The 24625-nt window shown below is 33.1% G+C and overlaps 2 protein-coding genes and 1 pseudogene across 2 annotated transcripts; 1 reads left to right on the forward strand and 2 right to left on the reverse strand.

Moving 5' to 3' along the window:
• The first annotated feature begins 8389 nt into the window (after positions 1-8389).
• Positions 8390-10900, forward strand: LOC129876879 (eukaryotic translation initiation factor 2 subunit beta-like; annotated as a pseudogene).
• A 3418-nt stretch (positions 10901-14318) lies between these two features.
• On the reverse strand, positions 14319-15252 carry LOC129877479 (peroxiredoxin-2B-like). Its single transcript, XM_055952988.1, has one exon. The coding sequence runs from the start codon at positions 15160-15162 to the stop codon at positions 14476-14478; it is 687 nt and encodes a 228-aa protein (XP_055808963.1). The 5' UTR covers positions 15163-15252; the 3' UTR covers positions 14319-14475.
• Positions 15253-16366: 1114 nt separating this feature from the next.
• LOC129876375 (glucomannan 4-beta-mannosyltransferase 9) lies at positions 16367-23445 on the reverse strand. Its single transcript, XM_055951793.1, has 9 exons — positions 22716-23445; positions 22531-22629; positions 21841-22093; positions 19159-19269; positions 18113-18249; positions 17874-17987; positions 17566-17765; positions 16992-17186; positions 16367-16891 (listed from the first exon to the last, which is right to left on the reverse strand). The coding sequence occupies exons 1-9, from the start codon at positions 23043-23045 to the stop codon at positions 16729-16731; spliced, it is 1602 nt and encodes a 533-aa protein (XP_055807768.1). The 5' UTR covers positions 23046-23445; the 3' UTR covers positions 16367-16728.
• Positions 23446-24625: the final 1180 nt, after the last annotated feature.

A 24625-nucleotide genomic window follows, 5' to 3' on the forward strand; every position in this document is an offset into this window, starting at 1 on the left:
TTGTACTAGTACACAAGATCAAGTAGAGATAGATGTTTTAAACTGATGGGTAAAAATATGCATATTCTCTAAGATGTTAAATTTACTTATATTCTCAATCTTGATATAACTATTATTAGTTGTATATATTAATTATCGTTTTGATTTATTAAAAGGTGATATTATGAGATGAGTCAATATGCCTGGTAGATTGGATGATAATAATCTATTGAAGAATCTAATCAAACACACAGTTTGCAGGATCATTGAATTTGTTTCACTAGTCTAATAGTGTAATCACATGTATATAGACATGAATTACACCAAAGAATCACAATCTATGAATTGTACCTTGTCACAGAATAGTTCCAACGCTTTTCGTAGAAGAAATCTTCACTTGAAACTTTATAGGAATTGGAGAAGAAGAAGGAAGAAAGTACTTTTTCTTTTTGATATTAGTAAGGAAAAAGTGTGTTGTTTCTTTTCAACATAAACCTTTTATAAGACTAAAGAGACATAACTATTCAAATAGTTGTGTCTTTTCCCTTTATATTTATTAATATATATAATACATAATTATATATTTAATTTCTCATGAACCTGGGTTGACTCGTCCAATCTCCTTCATCTATATTGGTGAAATAATAAGTTAGTTGACGAAATTCATGTCTCAATATAGAGATTGATGATATGTTTTTTTTGAGAAGTTTATAAGTTTTAATTGTGTCAAACCTGGCAAGTAGATTTATGAATCTGACACATGAAGTTAAGAAGTGCTCTAAAAAAATTAATTTTTAAATTAAATTCGTCAATAATTTAATTTATTGATTAGTATTTGTAATCTTAACATGAGGAATTTCATAAGTTGTTTCATAGGAAATTTCGATTTATAAATAAAGGAGTGCAATTATAAATATTTTTTAGTGGAATGATTTATAATTTATAATGGTAAAAATAATTCAAATTAAATTTTGAAATTATTTTTATAATAGAAAATTTCACTAATTAATTGTGTGGTTCCTAACGTGCTCCTATTTAACTAGAAGTAGGAATCCTATTTTCTAAGGGGAAACGGAGAAGCACGTTTTTCTCTTGTTCAAGAAAACAAAGGAACGCTTTATTTTTTGTTTCTGTTTTGGACAGGCCCTATAAGTAGGGTCCTAACCTGGAAAATAAAATAGGTATAAGATATTCGTCATTCAAGTATTAAAAGAGTTCAAACTTACTTCAAGATATATGATGTATCTATCCAATTAGCTTTAAAAAGTTTATGTGTTCTAGTATTCTAGCACAAATATATGTATTATTTATTATTCATGTAAGCGGTAAGTTTCTAAAATGCTTTCATTGTGTATATGTTTTTGTACCCAATTGGCATCAAGAGTTTAACTTACATCTAAATAGATGACTTAAAAAGGATATTCGTACATGTGATTATATATGATTGCATTATTTGTTCAGTTTCCGGTCAGAGTGTATGCTGTAGTTAATATATTCGACGTTCATATTGAAGAGCTTCGTAAAGTTAATACATAATATGTACTTGTGATGTAGGATAAAATTACAATCAGGAAATTTTATGTCTAAGTGAATAATTCTGTAATTATTTTTTACAATTATCAATGAATAAATCATAAATCCAATTTTTATTATATACTTATAAATTATTAAGCTAGCGTTTGGATATGCGTATATATACATGTTTCACTGATTTGTTGATTCGTATTGATTTAGATCTTAGTGCAGTCATGGCTGAAGAAGAGAATCAAAACGAGTTGATGGCTGATGTAGGTTCAACTTTTCCTCTGTCTATGTTATCATTTAAATCCATTTTTAGGTAACGACAGATTTGATGTGATCGCATCGTTATCTTAATATTTTCTTCTCTTTTTATCTTTATATATTATCTTAATAATCATATTTTTTTTTTATCTTTTAATTTACTTTTTTATAGTAGCATTACCTCGTACCCTACTTTTTTTTGATAATTTATCAATCAAACTCTTGATATGTGGCAACGGAGAACTATATAATCTATCCTACAATACAATACGGTACGATGCAACACAACACAATACGATACAATACATTATGAAACACTAAGTAACAACCCTCCAAACAAAGTGTTAGAGTATTGCTGCTTGAAGTTTCTGTAATTGCTATATCGCTTTGCATAATATCTTTAATAGCACCACTGGTCTTTAAGCATGTATTCCTCATTAGAAGTGCTTGAGTGAAAATAATAGATAGTTCAATTATACATGAATCTTTCTTCCTTATGATTTTTGTTAATAGCATCACTAAATACACAATTTAATGTTAACAGTTCATTTTTCATACAGGTAATGCCATAGGATTCACTTGCAACCTAAGTTGTGTTGGTCTAATTGCAAAAATATCTAAAAAAATATTAATAGTTGTGCTTCTATGGAGCTCCCATTAGGACGGAGTTGAATTTTCAAACCTGTTATACTTTTGCTAGGGGTGTAAGTGTATGTGCAGGGGAAGGATCATTTGGTTCCCTCTTAGGTTGTAGCCAGAGTTGTCATCAAACTGGAGATAGAAATGGTGTTGGTCGTTTACCTCATCCAATTATACAACACAAAACAGTTAATTGGTTTTACATATCGATTTTCAAATTGATATGTTGTTAAGATCACACTGAGCCTATTTTCTGTGTGATTGCTGCATTGGTTTCATTATCTTTTCCTCTCTTACTACACATATGCAGATAGCACCTTTTGATCCTACAAAAAAGAAGAAAAAGGAGGTTGTAATCCAACATCCCCCAGATAAGTCTATTGATAGCTTGGCTGAAAAAACTGAGAATTTATCTGGTACACTAGTTGTAAAACCTGGTTTCACCATAATCTCGCACATACACGTACACCCTCTGAACATTTGAACCTTGAATGTGATCTCTCTCAATTGTTTTTCTATGTAGTTTCTGAGGGCCTTGAGGCTATATTGAAGAAGAAGAAGAAGAAGCCAATTAGTTTTCTTCAATTTCACATGGAATTCTTTTGATTGAATTATCAGTGAATACCTTGCACCCTTATCTATTTTCACTCAGAGAAAGAGGGTGGGAGTGGAGAGATGAATAATGGACACTTGTTTTCTTTCTTTTTTTTCTTATGTATCTCAAAAAATCAATTTTTTCACTCGGCACCAATATAATCAGTTTTTTCAATATTAGATTTCACGAGGGGTTAACGTTTCACAGAAATAATCAAAGGCTTAATCTTACGACCTCATAATGTTTCAGTGAGATTCACTCAATGATATTGTGGGGTCCATCCCATATTTTTCTTGTCAACAATAGCTATATTTATTTTGTTAACAAATTGCAGCAAATTGGCATATTTTTTCTTGTCAATAGTAGATGCATTTGTTTTGTCAACAAAATTACATCAAAACAACCTTTTTTCGTTGGAAAAGCAACACGGTGAAATGAAAATTTCACCTATAAAAGGAGTTCTTCAGCTCCTCATTCAACATCATCCAATTCACATATAGAGAGAAAAGTATTTGAGCTGTGAGGTATTCTATAGACTATAAGAAAATAATCTGTGAAGAAAAATAGAGTGTGAGCGATATTTTTAGTAAGGTGGAGATCAAAAGAATGTTATTCCTTTTGAGTGTGAGGTAGTCATTTTTGAGTATTGTACTTAGTACTACCAGTGTAAAATTTCTTACAATAATGATATCAATTGCTCCTCTTGGCCCGTGATTTTTCCCTTATTTAAAAGGATTTTCACGTAAATTCTTAGTGTCATTATTTTTTCCATTTTATTTTATTATTTTGATCATATATATATATATATTTGTGTTAGTCCGCATTTTTCCAACAAACTAGTATCAGAGCAAAGTTTTATCTGAGTATGCTGTGTGATTTCAACATAGTCTGAACTTCCACATCAGAATAGATTTACTTTGATTTGCTATAGTTATATTTTTTTGGGGGGGGGGGGGGGGGGAAATGATGAAAGTCAATACTAATAGAATGATTACTTTGAATAGTGTTAATTATGTCATTTGAAGGGGAAAATGGAAGATTTGCTTTATGTCAAGAATTTTTATCAGCTAGTCTTTTACCACTATAAAGTCTGATAATAAAATAGATGAAGAATGAAATCTGTTGCACAGACGGGTGTGTGGATTTATTAGGCAATAGGTTGATGATAATGTGTTGAACCATATTTCTGGGGAGACACATGCTTGTACCCTATGAGAGCATCTTGAAAGCTTGTATGCTTGGAAGACTGGAACAATAAAATATTCTTAATAAAGCAGATGTTAAGTTTAAAATATCATGATGGTTCTCCAATGACAGATCATCTGAATAATTTTCAGGAAATCATGAACCAGTTATCTGCTATGGGCATTAAATTTGACGAAGAAATTCAAAGCTTGCTTCTACTTGATTCCCTACCAGACTCTTAGAAAATATTTAGAACTTTATTGTCAAATTCTGCTCCGGATGGTGTGATCTTTATGAATTTTGCCAAGAGTAGTGTCTTGAACGAAAAGATTAGAAGAAAATCTCAAGGTTCTTCTTCTTCATCGGATGTTCTAGTAACTGGCTCCAAAGGGAGAAATAAAAATCATGGTTTTCAAAATAGAGAACATAGCAGGAGCAAATTCAGAAACAGACTTAGGAATATTGAGTGCTATAATTGTGTCTTGAAAGGGCACATAAATAAGTTATGCCGGAAATTGAAGAGGGAGAACAAAGACAAAAAGGAAAATAAAGAAGATGGTAATGAAAATTGCCTAGCCACCGTCTCCACCGAAGATTTTGTTACAGTCCTTGATGCAAATTTGATAAATATTGCTTGTGATGAGTCAAGCTGGGTTGTGGACACTAGTGTCGTATCTCATGTGACATCAAGAAAGGATTTTTTCTCTTTCTATACTCATGGTGACTTTGGAACCTTGAGTATGGGTAATGAGACTGTATCTAGGATGGTTGGTGTTGGTACGATCTGTTTGAAAACTAGTATTGAAACTAAACTAGCTTTGAACAATGTAAAACATGCACCTGATGTTCGTCTGCACCTAATTTCTGTTGGTGCTAGATGATGAAGTATATGTTAGTACCAATGGCGGTGGAAAGTGGAAACTCATTAAGGATTCCTTGGTTGTGGCTCGTAGTAACAAACGTCGTGGTCTATATTGGACTACGACTTCTACTTGTGCCAATATGGTGAATGCAGTTGAGAGCAATAACTCTTCAACATTATGGCACAAAAGGCTTAGTCACATCAATGAAAAGGGCTTAATGTTCTAGCCAAGAAGAAATTATTATCAGATTTCCAAAGTGCTAAATTAGAAAAGTGTGAGTACTGCTTAGCTGGAAAACAAAATAGAGTTTTCATTAAGTTTAACCCTCCTCCAAGAAAGACAGAGTTTCTTGAGTTGGTATACTCTAATTTATGCGGTTCAATGAAGATAAGGACTTAAGGTGGTGCACTCTACTTTGTCACTTTCATTGATGACTGCTCAAGAAAGCTTTGGGTCAATGTCTTGAAGACTAAAGACCAAGTGTTAAGTGTCTTTAAGCAGTTTCAGGCTTCAGTTGAAAGAGAAACTGGAAGGAAACTAAAATGTATTCGTACCGATAATGGTGGGTGAATATTGTGGACCATTTGCTGAATACTGCAAGCATCAAGGCACTAGACACCAGAAGGCTTATCCTAAGACTCCTCAGCTTAATGGGTTAGCTGAGAGGATGAACATGACCTTGATGGAAAGAGTTAGATATTTGCTTTATGAAGCAAAGTTTCCGAACTCCTTTTGGGGTGAAGCCTTATTGACCGTTGCACATATTATTAACTTATCTCCTGTTGTTGCTTTGTAAAGTGATGTTCCAAATAGAGTTTGGTATGGAAAAGATGTTTTCTATGACCATTTGAAAGTATTTGGCTGCAAAGCCTTTGTACATGTGCCGAAAAATGAGAGGTCAAAGTTAGATGCCAAGACAAGGCAGTGCATCTTTGTTGGATATGGCTTTGATGAATTTGGTTATAGGCTATATGATCCAATTGAGAAGAAGCTTGTGAGAAGCCGTGATATTGTCTTCATGAAAAATCAAACCATTGAAGATATGGACAAAGCGAAGAAGCTAAAATCTTCAAGTTCAGATGGAGTAGTCCATCTTGATCAAGTTCCTCATATAAATGTGCATAATGTTGATGGGTCTAATGATCATGGTGATGCTCAGAAGCAAATCTCAGATCAACATATTGATATTGATGCTAATAATGATGTTGTGATTAATGATGCTCATAAAGTTGTGGACGAATCAAATATTCTTATTAGGAGATCCACAAGACAACGTATTCCCTCCTCTCATTATTCATCTAATAAGTATGTGTTACTCACTGACGAAGGTGAACCTAGGTGTTATGAGGAGGCCATGTAAGATGAACATAAGGATAAATGGATTGAAGCCATGCAAGATGAGGTGAAATCTTTGCATGAGAACCACACTTATGAATTGATGAAATTTTCTAAAGGCATGGGAGCTTTGAAGAATAAGTGGGTATTCAAAGTCAAAGTTGAAGAACACAACTTGAAGCCTAGATACAAAGCTAGATTGGTTGTTAAGGGATTTAGTCAAAGAAAGGGTATAAACTTTGACGAAATATTTTCTCCTGTCGTGAAAATATCTTCTATTCTTATAGTTCTTGGTTTGGCTGCTAGTCTTAATTTAGAGATTGAGCAAATGAATGTGAAGATGATTTTTCTTCATTGTGACCTAGAAAAAGAGATTTATATGAAACAACCTGAGGGCTTCAAAGTAAATGATAAAGAAAATTTTGTGTGCAAACTCAAGAAGAGTCTCTACGGGCTAAAGCAAGCTCCTAGACAGTGGTACAAAAAGTTTGAATTTGTTATGGGGGAGCAAGGCTACAAGAAGATTTCTTCAGATCATTGTGTATTTGTACAAAAAATTTATGACAATGATTTTATCATCCTCTTGCTATATGTGGATGATATGTTGATTGTGGGCAGGAATACTTCCAAGATTGACAAGTTGAAGAAACAGTTGTGTAAGTCTTTTGCTATGAAAGACTTGGGTCATGCCAAACAAATTTTGGGCATGAGAATTACTCGTCTCAGAGATGAAAGGAAGATTTATCTGTCATAAGAAAAGTACACTGAACGTGTACTACAACGCTTCAACATGAAGAATGCTAAGCATGTTAACACACCTCTTGCTAGTCATATGAAGTTGAGCAAAAAGATGTGTCCTACAGCTCGTGAGGAAAAAGAGAGCATGGCTAAAATTCCATATTCCTCTGTCGTCGGAAGTCTAATGTATGCAATAGTATGCACTAGACTTGATTTTCTCATGCAGTTGGTGTTGTCAGCAAGTTTCTCGACAATCCAGAAAAATAAAATTGGGAAGTTGTAAAGTGGATACTCAAGTATCTGAGAGGAAGCTCAGATAAATGCTTGTGTTTTGGAGGATCAAATCCAATCTTAAAGGGCTATACAAATGCTAATATGGAAGGTGACATTGATAACAGAAAATCCACTACTGGATATTTGTTTACTTTTTCAGGGGGAGCTATATCATGGCAGTCAAAGTTGCAGAAGTGTGTTGCACTGTCTACAATTAAAGTTGAATATATTGCGGCTACTGAAGATGGCAAGAAGATAATATAGCTCAAGCAATTTCTTCAAGAGTTTGGCTTGCATCAGGAGGAGTATGTCATCTATTGTGACAGTCAAAGTGCAATAGACTTGAGCAAAAACTTTATGTACCATGGAAGGACGAAACACATAGACGTGAGATATCACTGGCTTCGAAAAAAGATAGAAGACGAATCTATGCAGGTTGAAAAGATTTCTACAAATGAGAATCTTGTAGATTTGCTGACCAAAGTAGTAACAAGAGACAAGTTCGAATTGTGCAAAGAAGTTGTTGGCATGACTCTCTTTAAGAAGATGAAGATACCTCCCTCTAGTGCATGGGACTGGAGGGGGAGATTTGTGGGGTCCATCCCATATTATTTTTTGTCAACAATAGCTGCATTTGTTTTGTCAACAAATTGCAGCAAATTGGCATACTTTTTCTTGTAAAAAATAGCTGCATTTGTTTTATCAACAAATTGCAGCAAAACAGCCTTTTTTCGGTGAAAAAGCAACACGGTAAAAATTTTACCTAGAAAAGGAGCTCTTCAGCTCCTCATTCAACATCATTCAATTCACAGACAAAGAGAAAAATATTTGAGTTGTGAGGTATTTCATAGACAATAAGAAAATAGTCTGTTGAAAAAATAAAGTGTGAGTGATATTTTTAGTAAGGTGGAGATTAAAAGAGTGTTATTCCATTTGAGTGTATGGTAGTCATTTTTACTTACTGTACTTGGTACTAACCAATGTAAAATTTCTTATTATAATGATATCAGTTGTTATTCTTGGCCCGTGTTTTTTTCCATTTCTAAAAGGGTTTTCACGTAAATTCTTGGTGTCATTATTTTTTTCATTTTATTTTATTATTTTGACCATATATATTTTTGTATTAGTTCGCGTTTTTCCAACAGAGATAAGACATTAGGAGTATTTTCTTGAGATCCATTGTCAACAAACCATTTTAAAATTGTGCAGGCACACACTGATCTCCTGAGTGATGAAAAAGAAAGCATTGGCAAGGATGTGAATGGTGAGATCTTCGATTTTCAGCTTTGTTGAGTTTAATTGTGGTAGTATTTGAGATTTAACCTTCTCTCTTCTTCTAGTTCAACCTGGAGATGATGAAGAAGCTGGAGAAATTGTCCTACAACAGTTACCTTGGGAGGGAACTGATCGAGATTTTGAATACGAGGAGATATTTTCTTAATTGTTTGTATTTTCTGCTAGATTGTCCAAGATAATAGGTAGCTACTCCACACATGAACTTGAACCGATCGAGTAATAATGCATTACTGCAACCTCACATAACCAGTCCAGGCATATGATTAAAAACCTTATGTAGTTGTGTAACCAGGGCACCCTAAGTTTCAAAACGTTGTCAAATGTTATCTTATTCCTATGTAATAAATAAATAACCCTAAGACAAGTTAAGTGTAAGGGCAGTATCATTTGTATACACTTCTAATATAAGGAATCTGTGCTAAGACTAGGACTATATTGTCAAAGAGGTGTCCATTGTACTTCTTCTTTATTTTCTATATGGAACTAGTGGCATAGATCTGATTGTCGTTTCCTGATGCACACTACTGGCTTGCTTTTAGGCTTTTTGTTAATGGCAATTGATTTGTGCTTTCGATTCTGCAGCTTCTGAGCAGAATATTCAACATTCTCCGTGAGAATAATCCTGAGCTTGCTGGAGATAGTCCAAGGACAGTTATGAGGCCCCCTCAAGTTCGTGAAGGCACAAAGAAAACTGTGTTTCTGAATTTCATGGATCTTTGCAAGACGTAAGTTCTTTTTTCACTTGGTTCTGTTTCCTTGTAACCTTTGCATCGATTACTGTCGTCCACTTGTTTTTTTGATTGAATGTTTTATGTTCAGCATCCTGGATGTGTATTTTTTTATTTGTTTTGACGACAGGCATCATATGCTAATTGCTTTAGTAAGTGACGTGTAGACGATCTTTGCACCATGTCAATTTCCTCACAGCTTTGAATTTTGCTTGTACTTTGATAGTGATGAGTAGTGACCACCATATTTACCGATCACAATATAAATAGTCTTGTTTTACATTGCTGCCTTACATGGCTAAGAATTGTCATTAGTCGTTTTAACTAGTTAAAATATGAAATTTCCATAGGAACCTGCATTTTTATTTGCCACAACAATTTCATTAATGGAAGGTTATCATTGGATTACCTGTGATTTTTGGTCAGTTTATCTTTCTGTATGTTGTACCTCATTGCACTGCTTGATTAAGTGTTTCCTATTTATTGGATGCACAGGCAGCCTGAGCATGTTATGACCTTCTTGCTGGCTGAAATGGGGACTATTGGATCACTTGATGGGCAGCAAAGATTGGTCATCAAGGGAAGATTTACTGATAAGAATTTTGAAGGAATCCTCCGCCGATATTTCAGTAAGTTCCTGTTGTCAATCCCTGATCTATATGCAGGCTGCAGCTATTTAGAGACATTTTCTGTTATATTAATAGTGCTTTGTATGCGCTTCTGCATCCTACGATATAACAGCCTTCTCTTGGCAACTTTGTTTTCCTTTCAGATGAGTATGTCATTTGCAATGGCTGTAAAAGTCCAAATACTATCCTTTCAAAGGAGAACCGTCTTTTCTTCCTCAGATGCGAGAAGGTATTTTTTAAAAAATAGACGCGATATCCATTTCTTATCTGCATTCAACCTTCACATTTGTGAATGGAAAAGCATATCTTTGTTAACTTGTGCTCCAATTTTTCTTCCATCAGACAAATAGAGAATAGCCTATGTGGCAGGTGATTGTATAGGTATTTTTAGTATTTCCATCTCTTTAAAACCTGAAACAGAGGTGAAGAATGACTGCATGCTTTTTACCTCAAAAAAAGGAGGAAAAATGACTCTCTTCCTTATTTACAAAACTCTGCATTTTTCCTATTTCAAAGTGTAATAGGAAAATATTGAAAATTGGAAAAAGTTAGCTTTAAATTGTTTATTTCTCATGTAAACTCGTTTTTGGTTTGTTTATTTTCCTGCAGTGTGGGTCTGGAAGATCAGTTGCTCCTATCAAGGCTGGTTCGTTGCTCGTGTTGGACGTGGGAAAGCTGAGACCTGATCCAGCTTGGGGATTGTTAGTTGGACAACTTTTTACTACTTATTTAGCTATTTGCAAGTGCTACGCTTATATAGATCCAGCAAGTTTAATTGATGTACTGTTCGTTAGGAAAATATTATCGAATGTCCATAACTGTTATTAATCAAGAGTAGTAAATGTTTACTCATAAAAATATGCATATTGTAGTACTATCTTGTAAGTACATGTCAAGGCACACAAATTTATTAGTGAAAATGCAGAAAATTACCTAAAGTGAACTCATTTACCTAGTAGAGAAAATGAGTAATGTCAGGCCAACTCGCATATCTTAACTAATTCCACGAATACCTGCAGAAGACTACTGGAGCGCAATAGACATTGGATAGGCTAAAATTGGACAGTCTTGGAACGCAGTGCTAAGCCAAGATTTTCAAATACTATTTTATCACCAAAATCAAGTTCCTAATCTCTGTTTTGAATTAAAATGGGTTGATGTGACAATGCTTCACTTTTGATGGGCCCTACGCGGTGCGAGTATGGATTAGTCAGACCAGTGAGTTTCAAAAACTGGATAGGGTTTAAAATAAGAAACTCCATATTCAAGCAATGCAAATTTGATCATCAACTTACTACCCTGCATCAAGTTCTCGGAGTATCCTCTTGTTAGAATAAATACAGAAAGTACATGTTTTCTGCATATCATTTATAAAACTAAGCTTGATATTTAAGTCGAGAAAGGCAGTGGGGCAGGCCCATTATCCCCGAGAACCGAGCAGTGTGGTTGGTCCTAAAGGGTTGCTTGGTCATAAAAAAGAAAAATTTCTGAAACTAAACAATCTTTAGGTGCAAGCATCATAATCACCCACTAATGTCCTACCTATTCTGAACCACATTTTCACCTTAAATGGAGATTCTAACCGGCTAATATGAATGTAAATTTGCAACAGTATTCCCACTGCTTAAAATTTCAAAATCATTCTGCATAATTTCTGCAATGATCCTGTCTTTAACTCACAAGTTGATTCAGTTCAAAAAGATGTTTTTACTATCTAATCAAGTGAAATGGCTAGACTTTGCTGCAATTTAGGAACAAACTTGGTGAAAGTTATTCACATACGACTAGTCTTTAAAAAAACAGTTCTTTTGGTTTCCCATCAGTTGGGGCCCAAACTAAATCTGGATTTGCGCGAGGAAGTCCTACATTGAAAATAAAACAATTCCTACCATAGGCTACACCATTACATGCATCACAATCATACATCAAAATCAAACAGCACTCATCTGTCTTAGCATTGCGAAATTCCTCTCAATTACTCCCAATTCACAAGTTCATTCAGCTTAAAAATTGATCAGATATAGTCATCATCGCTATATAGATAGAATAGAAAACAAAAACCAGTGCTTCAACTAATTAGCTTCATAATCTTTGAAGACATCTATATTAGTCATCACAAAGACTTTGAAGACATCTATATTATTCATCACAAAGACTAGTAATCAAACACTTGAAAGCAACATTTTAGCCTCATGATAATCATCAACATTCCCTCAAAAGAAAGGGGAAAAAAAGGAAGAAACCTCTAAAAGGGCCTTGAGAATATCTTCTGCATTCCTAACATTGAAAGCACCATCTTCCAGATTCAACATCTTAACAACCCCATCATACACAAGCATAGAATGTTTTCACAATGTAAATTTCAAGTTTCAACAAGTTATATCTTTGCACAAAATGTCAAAAACAAACAGGAATCATCTGTCTTAGCATTGCAAAATTCCTCTAAATTACTCCCAATTCCCAAGTTCAATGAGTTTAAAAATTGATCAGATACAGTCATCATCTCAAAATAGATAGAACAAGAAACAAAAAAATATAGTGCTTATAACTAGTTAGCGTTATAATCTTTGAAGACATCCATATTAGTCATCACAAGACTAGTAAGCAAACACTAGAAATCAAGACTCTGGCCTCAAGATTATCATCAACATTTTCCTCAAAAGAGACAAAGAAGAAAAAAAAAGACAAATCAACTTTTAAAGGGCCTTGAGATATCTTTTGCACTGCTAACATTGAAAGTTTCACCTTCCTCCAAATTCAACACCTTAACAACCCCATCATCCACAAGCATAAAGCATTACTACAACGTATAATTTCAAGTTTCAACAAGTCATTTCTTTACACAAAATGTCGAAATCAAACAGCACTCATCAGTCTTAGTAAAATTACTCTCAATTCCCAAGTTCCTTCAGCTTAAAAATTGATCACATATAGTCATAATATCCAAATAGATAGAATAGGAAACAAAAAACAGTACTTTAACTAATTAGCTTCATAATCTTTGAAGATATCTGTATTATTCATCACAAAGACTAGTAATCAAACACTTGAAAGCAACATTTTACCTCATGATTATCATCAATGTCCCCTCAAAAGAAAGAATGAACGCCTTCTTCCAAATTCAATACCTTAACAACCCCATCATCCACAAGCACAAAACATTTTTACAATGTATAATTTCAAGTTTCAACAAGTCATTTCTTTGCGCAAAATCATGAACTCCAATCTTATCCATGTCGCAAGTTTGATGATCTCTAACACACACAAAACCAATCTCATAATGTCGAAATCAAACAACATTCATCTGTCTTAGCAAAATTACCTCTCAATTCCCAAGTTCATTCAGCTTAAAAATTGATCACATATAGTCATAATATCCAAATAGATAGAATAGGAAACAAAAAACAGTACTTTAACTAATTAGCTTCATAATCTTTGAAGACATCTGTATTATTCATCACAAAGACTAGTAATCAAACACTTGAAAGCAACATTTTACCTCATGATTATCATCAATATCCCCTCAAAAGAAAGAAAGAACACCTTCTTCCAAATTCAACACCTTAACAACCCCATCATCCACAAGCACAAAACATTTTTACAATGTATAATTTCAAGTTTCAACAAGTCATTTCTTTGCGCAAAATCATGAACTCCAATCTTATCCATGTCGCAAGTTTGATGATCTCTAACGCACACAAAACCAATCTCATAATGTCGAAATCAAACAACATTCATCTGTCTTAGCAAAATTACCTCTCAATTCCCAAGTTCATTCAGCTTAAAAATTGATCACATATAGTCATAATATCCAAATAGATAGAATAGGAAACAAAAAACAGTACTTCAACTAATTAGCTTCATAATCTTTGAAGACATCTGTATTATTCATCACAAAGACTAGTAATCAAACACTTGAAAGCAACATTTTACCTCATGATTATCATCAATATCCCCTCAAAAGAGAGAAAGAACGCCTTCTTCCAAATTCAACACCTTAACAACCCCATCATCCACAAGCACAAAACATTTTTACAATGTATAATTTCAAGTTTCAACAAGTCATTTCTTTGCGCAAAATCATGAACTCCAATCTTATCCATGTCGCAAGTTTGATGATCTCTAACGCACACAAAACCAATCTCATAATGTCGAAATCAAACAACATTCATCTGTCTTAGCAAAATTACCTCTCAATTCCCAAGTTCATTCAGCTTAAAAATTGATCACATATAGTCATAATATCCAAATAGATAGAATAGGAAACAAAAAACAGTACTTTAACTAATTAGCTTCATAATCTTTGAAGACATCTGTATTATTTATCACAAAGACTAGTAATCAAACACTTGAAAGCAACACTTTAGCCTCATGATTATCATCAACATTTCCTCAAAAGCAAGAAACAAGAAAGAAAAAGACAAATAAACCTTCTAAAGGGCCTTGAGAATATCTTCTGCACTGCTAACATTGAAAGCTCCACCTTCTTCCAAATTCAACACTTTAACAACCCCATCATCCACAAGCATGGCATATCTTCTAGACCTAACACCAAGTCCAATAGGCTTATCACTAAGGTCTAGTTCACACCCAATTGCCTTTGTAAACTCCAAATTTCCATCACTCAACAGCAAAACTTCATCACTGATGTTCAAATTCTCCTTCCAAGCTTTCATCACAAAAGCATCATTGACTGAAATACAAGCAATTGTGTCAACCCCTTTGGATTTTAGCTCCTTAGACTTCTCCACGAAACCAGGAAGGTGTTTCTGTGAACATGTTGGTGTAAATGCACCTGGGACAGCAAACAGGACGACTTTTTTCCCAGATGTGAGGTCAGAGACGGAAAGGGTCTTCAGTTCATCGGATGAATCGAGGTAGGAAAGTGTGGAATTGGGTAGTTTGTCTCCGACGGAGATTGCAGCGGAGATTCTTGGAGTGGTGGTATATGAAAGGGGTTGTACATTGCTCTTTGGGTGTTGTACCTTGAATGGAACAGAGGAAATGGAAAAAGAAGAAGAGAGGATGGATTTTGGGGAAAGAAAGGAAATGGGTTTTGGGTTAGTGGAGGATTTGTACAGCTTTGGGAGGGTGAAAATGGCAGCTGTAGCGGCAGCCATTGTTGAAGTACTCAAAATACTTTTGTTGAGTTTTGAGGATTTTTGTGGCCTTTTTAGAGACTCTTTTTAGGATATGGACGGAACAAACTATGAAGGGTCAATTTGGTAAGAGGGACAAAAAGATTTTTTAGGGCAGTTTGACATTTTCATTCTTGATCCCATCTGTGATTAGTTTATTACATGAACAACCCACTTAGTTTTAGAAGTTACACTTGTATTTGTTTGAATTTATATTTTGAATCCTTTTTACTTAATTATTTGTTAGCTGAATTTTTGAATTCATTCAAATTTAGTATTTTAAATTCTTTCTTCATCTAATCTATAATGCGTGTAATACAATCATCAAACGTCAAATTTTACATCATTTTCAATTGTCACATAGAATAAAATATTAAAATTAAATTAAACCCTCAAAATATTTGAGAAATCATTTTTTTTCTCAATTTTTTTTTCCAGATTTCTCTTCTTCTTCTCCTCTTCTCTACAATTTTGGGCCAATTTTAATTTCTCTATTTTTGTTAAAAATTTGTTCATATGGGTATATGATGGGAAGGCGGATTGCTTGTTTGAAAAATAAGATCGATAAGCTTAATACTTCTTTGTGGAATAATAAGAGGGTTTAGTGCTTGTGGAGGCTCTTTTCTAAAGTGATAAAAGAAGAATCTGCACTAGAAATGATGAGCGTGAAAGACCGCAATAGAAAAAAAAAATGATGAAAAAATTTGAAGAGTAGAAAAGCCTCAAAAAAACTTCTTTTTGTTCAACAATGGTGAATGAATAAATGGGGAAGAAGATGATTCTTAATTAGGTCAAAATTTGACATTTATTGTCTTTTTTAAGGTCCCACACGCATACAATGTGTGTATCACACACACTTTGGACAAAAATGTCACATAGGATAACAGGTCAAAAAAATAATTTAAAATACTCGCGCCCTTCTCGTAGTTTTGACTTGCTCTTAGGCTACCGTTGACCGGCTAAGTTTCAATGAGCTCAGTGGTTCTGCTGGCAAATGATTAAGTAGAAGAATTCAGAATATAAACTCATACTAATACAAAGGTCCATCAGACCATTTCGCCATTGTAATACTATTAATTTATTTCTTGATTTCAATATTTTGCTTCAAAGTGTTATTTATTGAAACTCAATTAATTTGAATTTGCGCAACATTTAACGCAAATTAAGATAAAGAAAAAAAAATAGCTTTGGCAACTTCATTCTATATATTAACATAACAAGACTACTGAGAATACAAGGAAACAAACAAAAAAATAAGCAGCAAAATTTAGCTGTTACTTGGTGTATAATAGCACAAGATATTATCCTTCACTTTCTTGCCTTGTCTTCTGTATACACATTTTCACAATACAATTTTCTTTCTTGTACTGTTTTAACCTTCAAACAATGTTGGAATATACGCAACGAGAACAAAACAGATTCGAGCCATCAACTCGAATACTTTATGCTAGAACCAAAAAGAATGAACAACTCGATTTGTCTTTACGTGTGAAAAAAATGGATGCTGAACATATTACTGCTTCAGCGTTGCTTCCACGAGCAGTGTCTTTAAGAGTTAGGAACATAAGTGCCAACATGACCAAATCCGATGATGAAGAAGGCAAATGCTTGAAAGAAGAGGTAGAGGAAATAGTGATTTTTCCCGAAGGCAATGTCATAACATCCACAAAAGAAGAGGTATGCGCCAGTGGCTAGCTCTAACAAATGAAGTCTGTCGTCAAAAGAACAAAGAATGACTTAAGTTTGTTGTACAGCTAGTCCTGTTTGATCTAAAAACGACGAAAGGGAAGCGACTTTAGAGGATTGTTTACCTGTCACCAAACCTAAATCGAGGTTTCTTAGACGCTTTGATAGCTGATTTCATCTTGAGAACATCCCCTAGTTTCTCTGTGACAATCCATTCATTGACTCTTCCTGCCTCTAACAATCCGATGAATGTAGCTTTTGTCCGATGTAGTGACATGACATTCTCGAAAAGGATCCAAAATATTATCAGATGTAACGACCTGTTGTCAAATAGGCACGAGCACGAAACTCTCAGCATTTTCTTTGTATTTGAGTACTTGCTCTGTAGCTTATGAAATGTTTGATTATCGCTCATCTTGCAAGGATCTGTAGTCTAACAGTGACTTTCCTATTTCCCTTTTTTGTTAATGTCACTCCTAAGCCATGTTGCTCAAGACTCCTCAAATATGCTACCGCACACGTGTTGGATCGTCCCAAAAATGCGCTACTTTTGGACGTTTCGACACGCACTAGGATGCATTCTTGAAGAGTCCGAGCAATATAGCTCTCCTAAGTAATATTTGAAATAAAATCTTAACATGGAATGAGAATATATAGCAGTTAGTTGCTAAACGAAATGTTAAGAGAAAGAGAACTGACCTTGGAGTTCCAACTGCGTTGAGTATTGTAATAATGGAAGGAATATAAACAGCTCCCCATTTCGGAACCTCAACTTCAGGTACTAATACAGTTGCAGGTAGTACAACACAGTAGAACACAAATGTGACAATGTGGGCTACAACTTTCCTTACAAAGAAGAAGCTGTATATCACATGAATCTTCTTCCACAACGATACTTTCTGCAAGAAAGATGCACGCAACATAAAGGCTCAACGGAGACTTGGCTAAGCTCAGTAATACTAAGCAGTTATCAAGTTCACATAACAACGATTACTTGAGGAATTTACCTTGTTTCTTATGATCTCCATAAACATTTTCCTGAAAAGATTTGCCGGGCCACAGGACCAACGATGTTGTTGATAGCGATAGGCCTTGAATGTACTTGGTAATTCATTTTTCACCTATACAAATGAAACAAGAGCTTAAAAATTTCTCACTTCATGACTCAATGTCACCATAGTAGTATGACATTTATTTGTTTGTAAATAGGATATATCACTCCTATTTCGGACAAGTTAAGTATTACCTTGAGAGCAGAAAGGTACAAGAATTTCCAGCCCTTGAGACTAGCGCGGACAGCAAGGTCCATATCCTCAACTGTTGTCCTATCCTTCCAACCTCCAGCCTCCTCTAATGCGGCAATTCTCCAAATACCTGCTGTCCCTATGGTTTTTTTTTTTTGACATACACTGTGAGCTTTACTTCTATTCAAACACACACAAAAATAACAACAACATCGCCTCAATTCTATGCAAGTTGGAACCGTCTATATGAATCCATAGTATTCATTTTGCTCTGTTTAAAATCAGTTCCACGGGTTTCGATCACTCTTTAGGTGACATGTCATTGTAATGGCACAGGAATTAACTTCGTCAAGCTTATCTGCTAATTTGTTCCAAACTATAGTTTCTATTTTTAAGATCGCGCTTGTAGTACACGTGGTTTGAGATGTTTCAAGCTCAGTATCTACTGATTTTGCCATTCCTCCGATTTTTTGTCCGTTAAACAACAACAACATGCCGCCCAGTAGAGTGTACACAAACCTTACTCCTATCTCGTGAAATAAGACTGATTTCGAAAGACTGATTCCGAAACGACAACAACATGTCCAATATAGTGTACACAAACCTTACTCCTATCTCGTGAAATAAGACTGATTCCGAAAGGCCCTATATATGATTTTAAGTCCATTCCAGTCGAATATTAGAAAAAATTGGTTTCTCTAACTTTGGTTTCTTTTTCGAACACAAGTAATGGCAAAATCTCAAATACAAGCAAAAAAGAACATCCTTTTGGACCACTTCTGTCAATATTATTTTGTCTTTTAAGCTCGGACTATTCAAAAATATGGTTGCACGACTCGTGTCGAATCCTCCAAAAATACACTATCTTTAGAGGATTTGACACACTCACTCAATGACATTTTTAAAGAGTTCAAACAATATATATCATATTTGCTCTATTAATTATTAGGGATATGTTCATTCAGGTAGATTTCAATACATTAATTACATGTATAAAATTAGCTGAGACAAGGAAAAAATAATTAATGGGAGAGCAAATTGTTGATACCATTAAAGCCGAAAAAAGCATAGGTGGAAGAGCCCACTTCTTGCTCCACTGTAAAATGGTAATCCAGGGACATTTCTTGCATTCTTGTCATCAAGCATTCATCAGCATTCACTGCAAACATTACACACCACAAAATCCTAAAGATAGGACGACTGGGCTTAACTTAATATCAAAAGCTAACTCAAAAAAGTAAAGATTGTCCAAGTCAATATATTGCAAATCACAAGTTCATGATTTTCTAACCAATGTGAGATTTTAATTTATCTAGCATTCTTTGAATTAGAACAAAGTTTTAAAAAGGAGGAAATACATTGGAATTTCGTTCTCTAAAATAAACTTTATACATTCGTATGATCACTATAAATTATTTTTTAAAGATAAAAGGAAAATTTTAAAGTTAAATTATTTCTATTTATAGAAATATCACCTTTTTTTAGATCGACTAATTAGGAAAGCGTGTTAAATAAATTAGAACATGAAAGTTCACGAATTAAATCTCTAAAGCCAGCATGAATTGATAGATCACATGTTACGACAAATAAACTATATTAGAAAATAGCTCGGTGCACAAAACATCTCGCAGTTATGTAAAGTCTATCTAATGTTACAATCGATAAAACTATATTAGAACGTTGCTCGATGCACAAAGCATTCTTTGTTCAGGTAAAATCTAAAAAAGAGTCGCATTAAACTATATTAGAACGTTGTTCGGTGCACAAAACATCTTGTGTTCACATAAAATCTAAAAAAAGTCACATTTTAATGCGATGTTATGCTATGCTGACACATATATATATATATTAGTTACTACTTACGTATTACTCGAATTCGTAATTCGTAAATCACACGATAAGATAAATAATTTAAATAATTTGTTATTGCTCCGAAACTCACGTTATAGTGTGGAATTTATTTCACTTATTAGTGTCGGTTAGTTGGAGGGGGCTTAGGTCCACAACTCTTTTGGCACATGCAATTGCTGGCTATGTATTATAAGTACCATTTGTCTTCATGAAGACTAATCCATAACAGCCTTACATTTCAAGTATAAAACACTGCAGCTTTTTCAGTATCGTTCCAGCTCAAAAGGATAGGTGTATATTTATTTGTTTTACACTAGACATTCGATATTGATATTGACGTGTTTAACTAAATTCAAATTCATGCATTAAATAGCATTTTTGAAGGGGAAGCTCCTTATAGAATATTTTTTTTATTAGAAGGGGTTTGAATTCGAAAATTCAAATTCAAATTCAAATTTTGAAAATTTCAATCATCTTGCCACAATTCATGTTAGTATATATAGGTGTATATTGTTGTTCAACCTTTTGAAGTGCCTATATCACGAGACAATAATAAATACCTTAACGAACACATCTAATTATGTGGTGTAGTTTAATTGAGCATTAGATTCAAGAAAATAAAGTTATTTTTGAATAATTTAATTGAACATTGAATTCAAGAAAATAAAATTATTTTTGAAATTTGTTGTCAAAAAAATATTGTGAGATTAGATCACAAGAGTAAAAATTTACTTAATAAACTATTTTTAGACCATTATCCTAAATTTATATTTAGATGGAGTACGGATTCGAGTCTGGAAGTCGTCTCTAATATTTGCATATTTGCATCATGATAGATTATTTACATCATACATTTTAAAGTGGGGCCATTTCTCTCCCCCTGCTAACACGGGAATGCTTTATCTATCGAACTGTCATTTTATGGTATTCGAAATAATTTTGTTTTTAGGTCCCATCGAAGTTAATAGGAGTATACGTGGACCAACCAAATTGACCAACCAAGATTGTTACCTAAATCTAGTTATCGTCATTATACACCCAACAAGAAAATAGCTGTCTAAAGCCACCGACAGCTAGTGGTTTTTTTTTTAAAAAGAATTATAAAATATATTTTGCTAGAAAGATGATACCATAACACGTGATCTTTTAAAACAATAATTAGTGACAAAAGCTTTATTCTGTAATTAGGAATACGTGGATTATAATGCAAAAATTGTTCCTTTTTTGAATATCCAATTTAGTACTATCTAATTTAGTACTACAAGTCACTGTATATTATATATAATTTATATATTTTGTGTTTACTCTTTGAATAAAACAAAAGTTTGTTTATTATTATGATGTCGTTGTATTTAAATACTAACATATTTGTTTTACGTTCCATTCGGGACAAAATAATATATAAGATTTCCTTGTAATCTATGCAGGTATTATTATTAATTAATGGTTCAAATTTTATGCGGAGATTAATAGTTTGTTTGGTTAAATTTTTGAAAACTCAAAAATATTTATTTTATAGTATTGAAGTGTTTGACTATCTTTTTGAAAAATAAATGTTTTTATAGTAGTATAAGTTGTTTCCGGAAATTGAAAAAATTATTTTTTCCAGAAGTACTTTTAAACCTCAGTCAAACACAAATTGTTGTTCTAGAATTGACTAGAATATTTTTCAAATTAATTAGTGAAATACAAATTATTACTCTTCAAGAATATTTTATTTTTCTAGAAACACTGCTATTTAAACTACTTTTAAAAATTTAACCAATTATGTTTGTAAATTTCTTCACTAGACCAACCAAAGCGCCCTTATTTTTATCTGAAGAGATTATTTTCACGATTCAAATAATCTGAGATTGGAAATGAGCAATAAGTAACTTACCAAATTTCCAACGAGCTTGAACAAGTCCAAGTTGAGGATTGTGAACCAGAAATGGAATGGTGCGCAACAGAAAATCAGGCTCTGGTTGAAAATCAGCATCAAATATAGCAACATAATCACACTGTTTCACATATGGATGTTTCAATCCTTCCTTCAATGCTCCTGCTTTGTAACCATTTCTGTTGTCTCTAATTTCATATTTTATATTTATCCCTTTGCTTGACCATCTCTGACACTCCATTGACACCAAATTCTACTCCAATTTCAAAAACAACAGCGGAATTAAAATTTTCATCACAAAATATAAAAAAATAAATATATAAAATCAAGCGCCTTTGGCATGTGTCCAAACGGGAGAACCCACTTTCACTAAGCGCTTCTCCGGTTGGATAGAACACGAACCCCTCATCTGGATCGTCAAGAAGATTTAACATCTAATATATAGATATAGATAGTAAAAAAATGTTTATCTAAAATTGACACTTGAAAAAAAGAGATTTAACCTATATAATAGTTAACACTATGTGTGTCATTTAACATGTTTATAGTAGATTGCCTACGTCATTTTTAAGAACTAGTAGTTCTATTTATTTTTGGACCGTTAACTATTGTTATCTCTTAGGTGAAGAGATATTATAAAATTTTGTTTCATAGTGACGGTGTATATAAATTAGACATATTTGTTTACACCTTGATAATGGGATCGGTTGAATCATCAAGAACTTGGATTATAATACGATCACAAGGCCATGAAAGGCCACATGCAGCACCAATTGAAAGTTGATAAACCTGTGACCAAATGATTATGAAACAGAGCAATTAATTAACAAATGATTATGAAACAGAGCAATTAATTAATTATAGAAGTTACAGACCTCTTTTTCATTATACATTGGGATTTGAACAAGAACCATAGGATAAGATGAATTCCCAAGCTCAACATCATCTTTTAAAGATTCCCATTTGTAACGTTTTTCTGGTTTTCTACCGAAAAATTTCACAAGTGTAATCACAATCCCCATGTATACTCTCTCAATGAAGAGCAAAATCGACATTAACAGGCACAAAAACACTGCAATTCTGAGAAGTGGAACAATTAATGGGGCTTTGATTTCCTCCCAAATTATCGTCAATTGCTCTGTTAAATCATCTCTATTACCAGAAAGTGTATCAGGAAACAGAGTCGTCGACGAAAAACGATCCATTTTAGAAAACAGAGCAGAAACAGGGGATTATTAGAGTGGAAAGAGCTTTTTTAAGTAACCGCAAAACAGAGTAAAAACAGGGGAGATTTTTAACTAAGGCAAAAAGTGAAAAGGAATGTTTTTTTGGGGAGGATTTTTTGCTTCTGAATGAAGCAAAACAATGGTGGAATGTCAGAGAACAGAAAAAAAAAGAAGATCAAATTGAACTCATGATCAAATGTGGACAGAATTTTTTAATTTTTTTTTTTTTTTGCAATTTTAAATGGTGTAAGAAATGATGATTTCTGCTTCTGCAATCAATGAGAAAGTAGAAGCAGATGTTATAGTATTAATGGAGAAGAAACGGTGACAGAAGAAACCAGAGAGAAAAAGAAGAAGCACAGGAGAATGTGGAAAGAGGAAGAGAATAAAGGCATCTTTTTATAATTTGGCTTATGTGTTTGGGGCTGGTGGAGTAAGAAGAAATAAACAAAAAAATTGATTGAGAAATGTTTAAATTAATTAAATTTTAGGCTATTAGTATTAATATTTCATATGATACTATTGATTTTTACTACATCTGTCTCAGAGCACACTCTTTTTAAGTTTGTTCTAAGAAGAATCTCGAATTTTTATAATCGAAAACTATTTAATTTAAAAATTTTATTTTATTTTTAATGAAGGGGGTTATAAGAACACAAATGATCAAGAAGTATTTTAGATTATAATTTTTAAAAGTCCTTCATTTTTTAAATTTTGTATCAAGTAAAATAGTATCACATAAATTAATATAAAAAAGAGTAATAGATAATTAAATAGCGTAAAAAAAATTTATTTAGTCAAAAATTATACATATAATAACGACTATGAAAAAAGTTTATGCCATCAACAACAACACGCACAATATATTCATAAAAAAGTTTGAGAAGGATGGTGTGTATGCAGTCTTATTTCTTCCTAGCGAAAGTTGAAAGACTATTTTTAATAGAAAAACATATCAAAGTTAAGTAAGAAAAGAAAATATAGTAATGAAGAAATCATATAGAATAGAAAACTTATTTCAATAAACCTATTTCCTTCTAAGTTGTTTATTCGGAAATAACAATTTAAGCTTCTCATTTTATTTTAATGAGAAGTTTTCATAGCTATGCAGATCACTGCAGATGTTATGAGATATTAGAGACTACACATTTGTGAAAGTTTTTTATAGTCACTACATAAATATTACGATATATTTTATAGTATAATTTTTTTAAAAAAATCTTTTATTTTTTACCTTCTATGAGTTAAATAAATTTACATAAATTGAAACAGGGAGAAATAATTAGTTCCATGACAAACATTAAAATAAAGTGGTAAAAATAATAATACATAAGCTCCATATAGAAATTGCAGAACCAAGAAAACTTAGTATAATCTACTCTATAACTAAAACAAGATTAGTAGGTAATCAATCGTAAATACCACAGTAATCAATGGTTACATTTTTTAAATTAGGTAAATGAAGTAGAGTAATTCAAGTAATGATATATTGACTAATTTGCCTCAACTTACTCTATACAGTTTGCAAGACTCTGACAGTTCAACTGTATTTTTGGTAC

This window comes from Solanum dulcamara, chromosome 12, assembly GCF_947179165.1.
Source record: "Solanum dulcamara chromosome 12, daSolDulc1.2, whole genome shotgun sequence".
NCBI classification, from domain to species: Eukaryota; Viridiplantae; Streptophyta; class Magnoliopsida; order Solanales; family Solanaceae; genus Solanum; species Solanum dulcamara.

What these genes read in the sequence shown, in the direction of transcription:
- LOC129876375 (XM_055951793.1), bottom strand. Translation starts at nt 23,045, where the DNA reads ATGGATCGTTTTTCGTCGACGACTCTGTTTCCTGATACACTTTCTGGT. An exon ending in TCAAGCTCGTTGGAAATTTG is followed by an intron (nt 19,270 to 21,840) that starts GTAAGTTACTTA and finishes TAATGTTTGCAG; the next exon opens with TGAATGCTGATGAATGCTTG. An exon ending in CGATTTAGGTTTGGTGACAG is followed by an intron (nt 16,892 to 16,991) that starts GTAAACAATCCT and finishes TTTTGACGACAG; the next exon opens with ACTTCATTTGTTAGAGCTAG.
- LOC129877479 (XM_055952988.1), bottom strand. Translation starts at nt 15,162, where the DNA reads ATGGCTGCCGCTACAGCTGCCATTTTCACCCTCCCAAAGCTGTACAAA.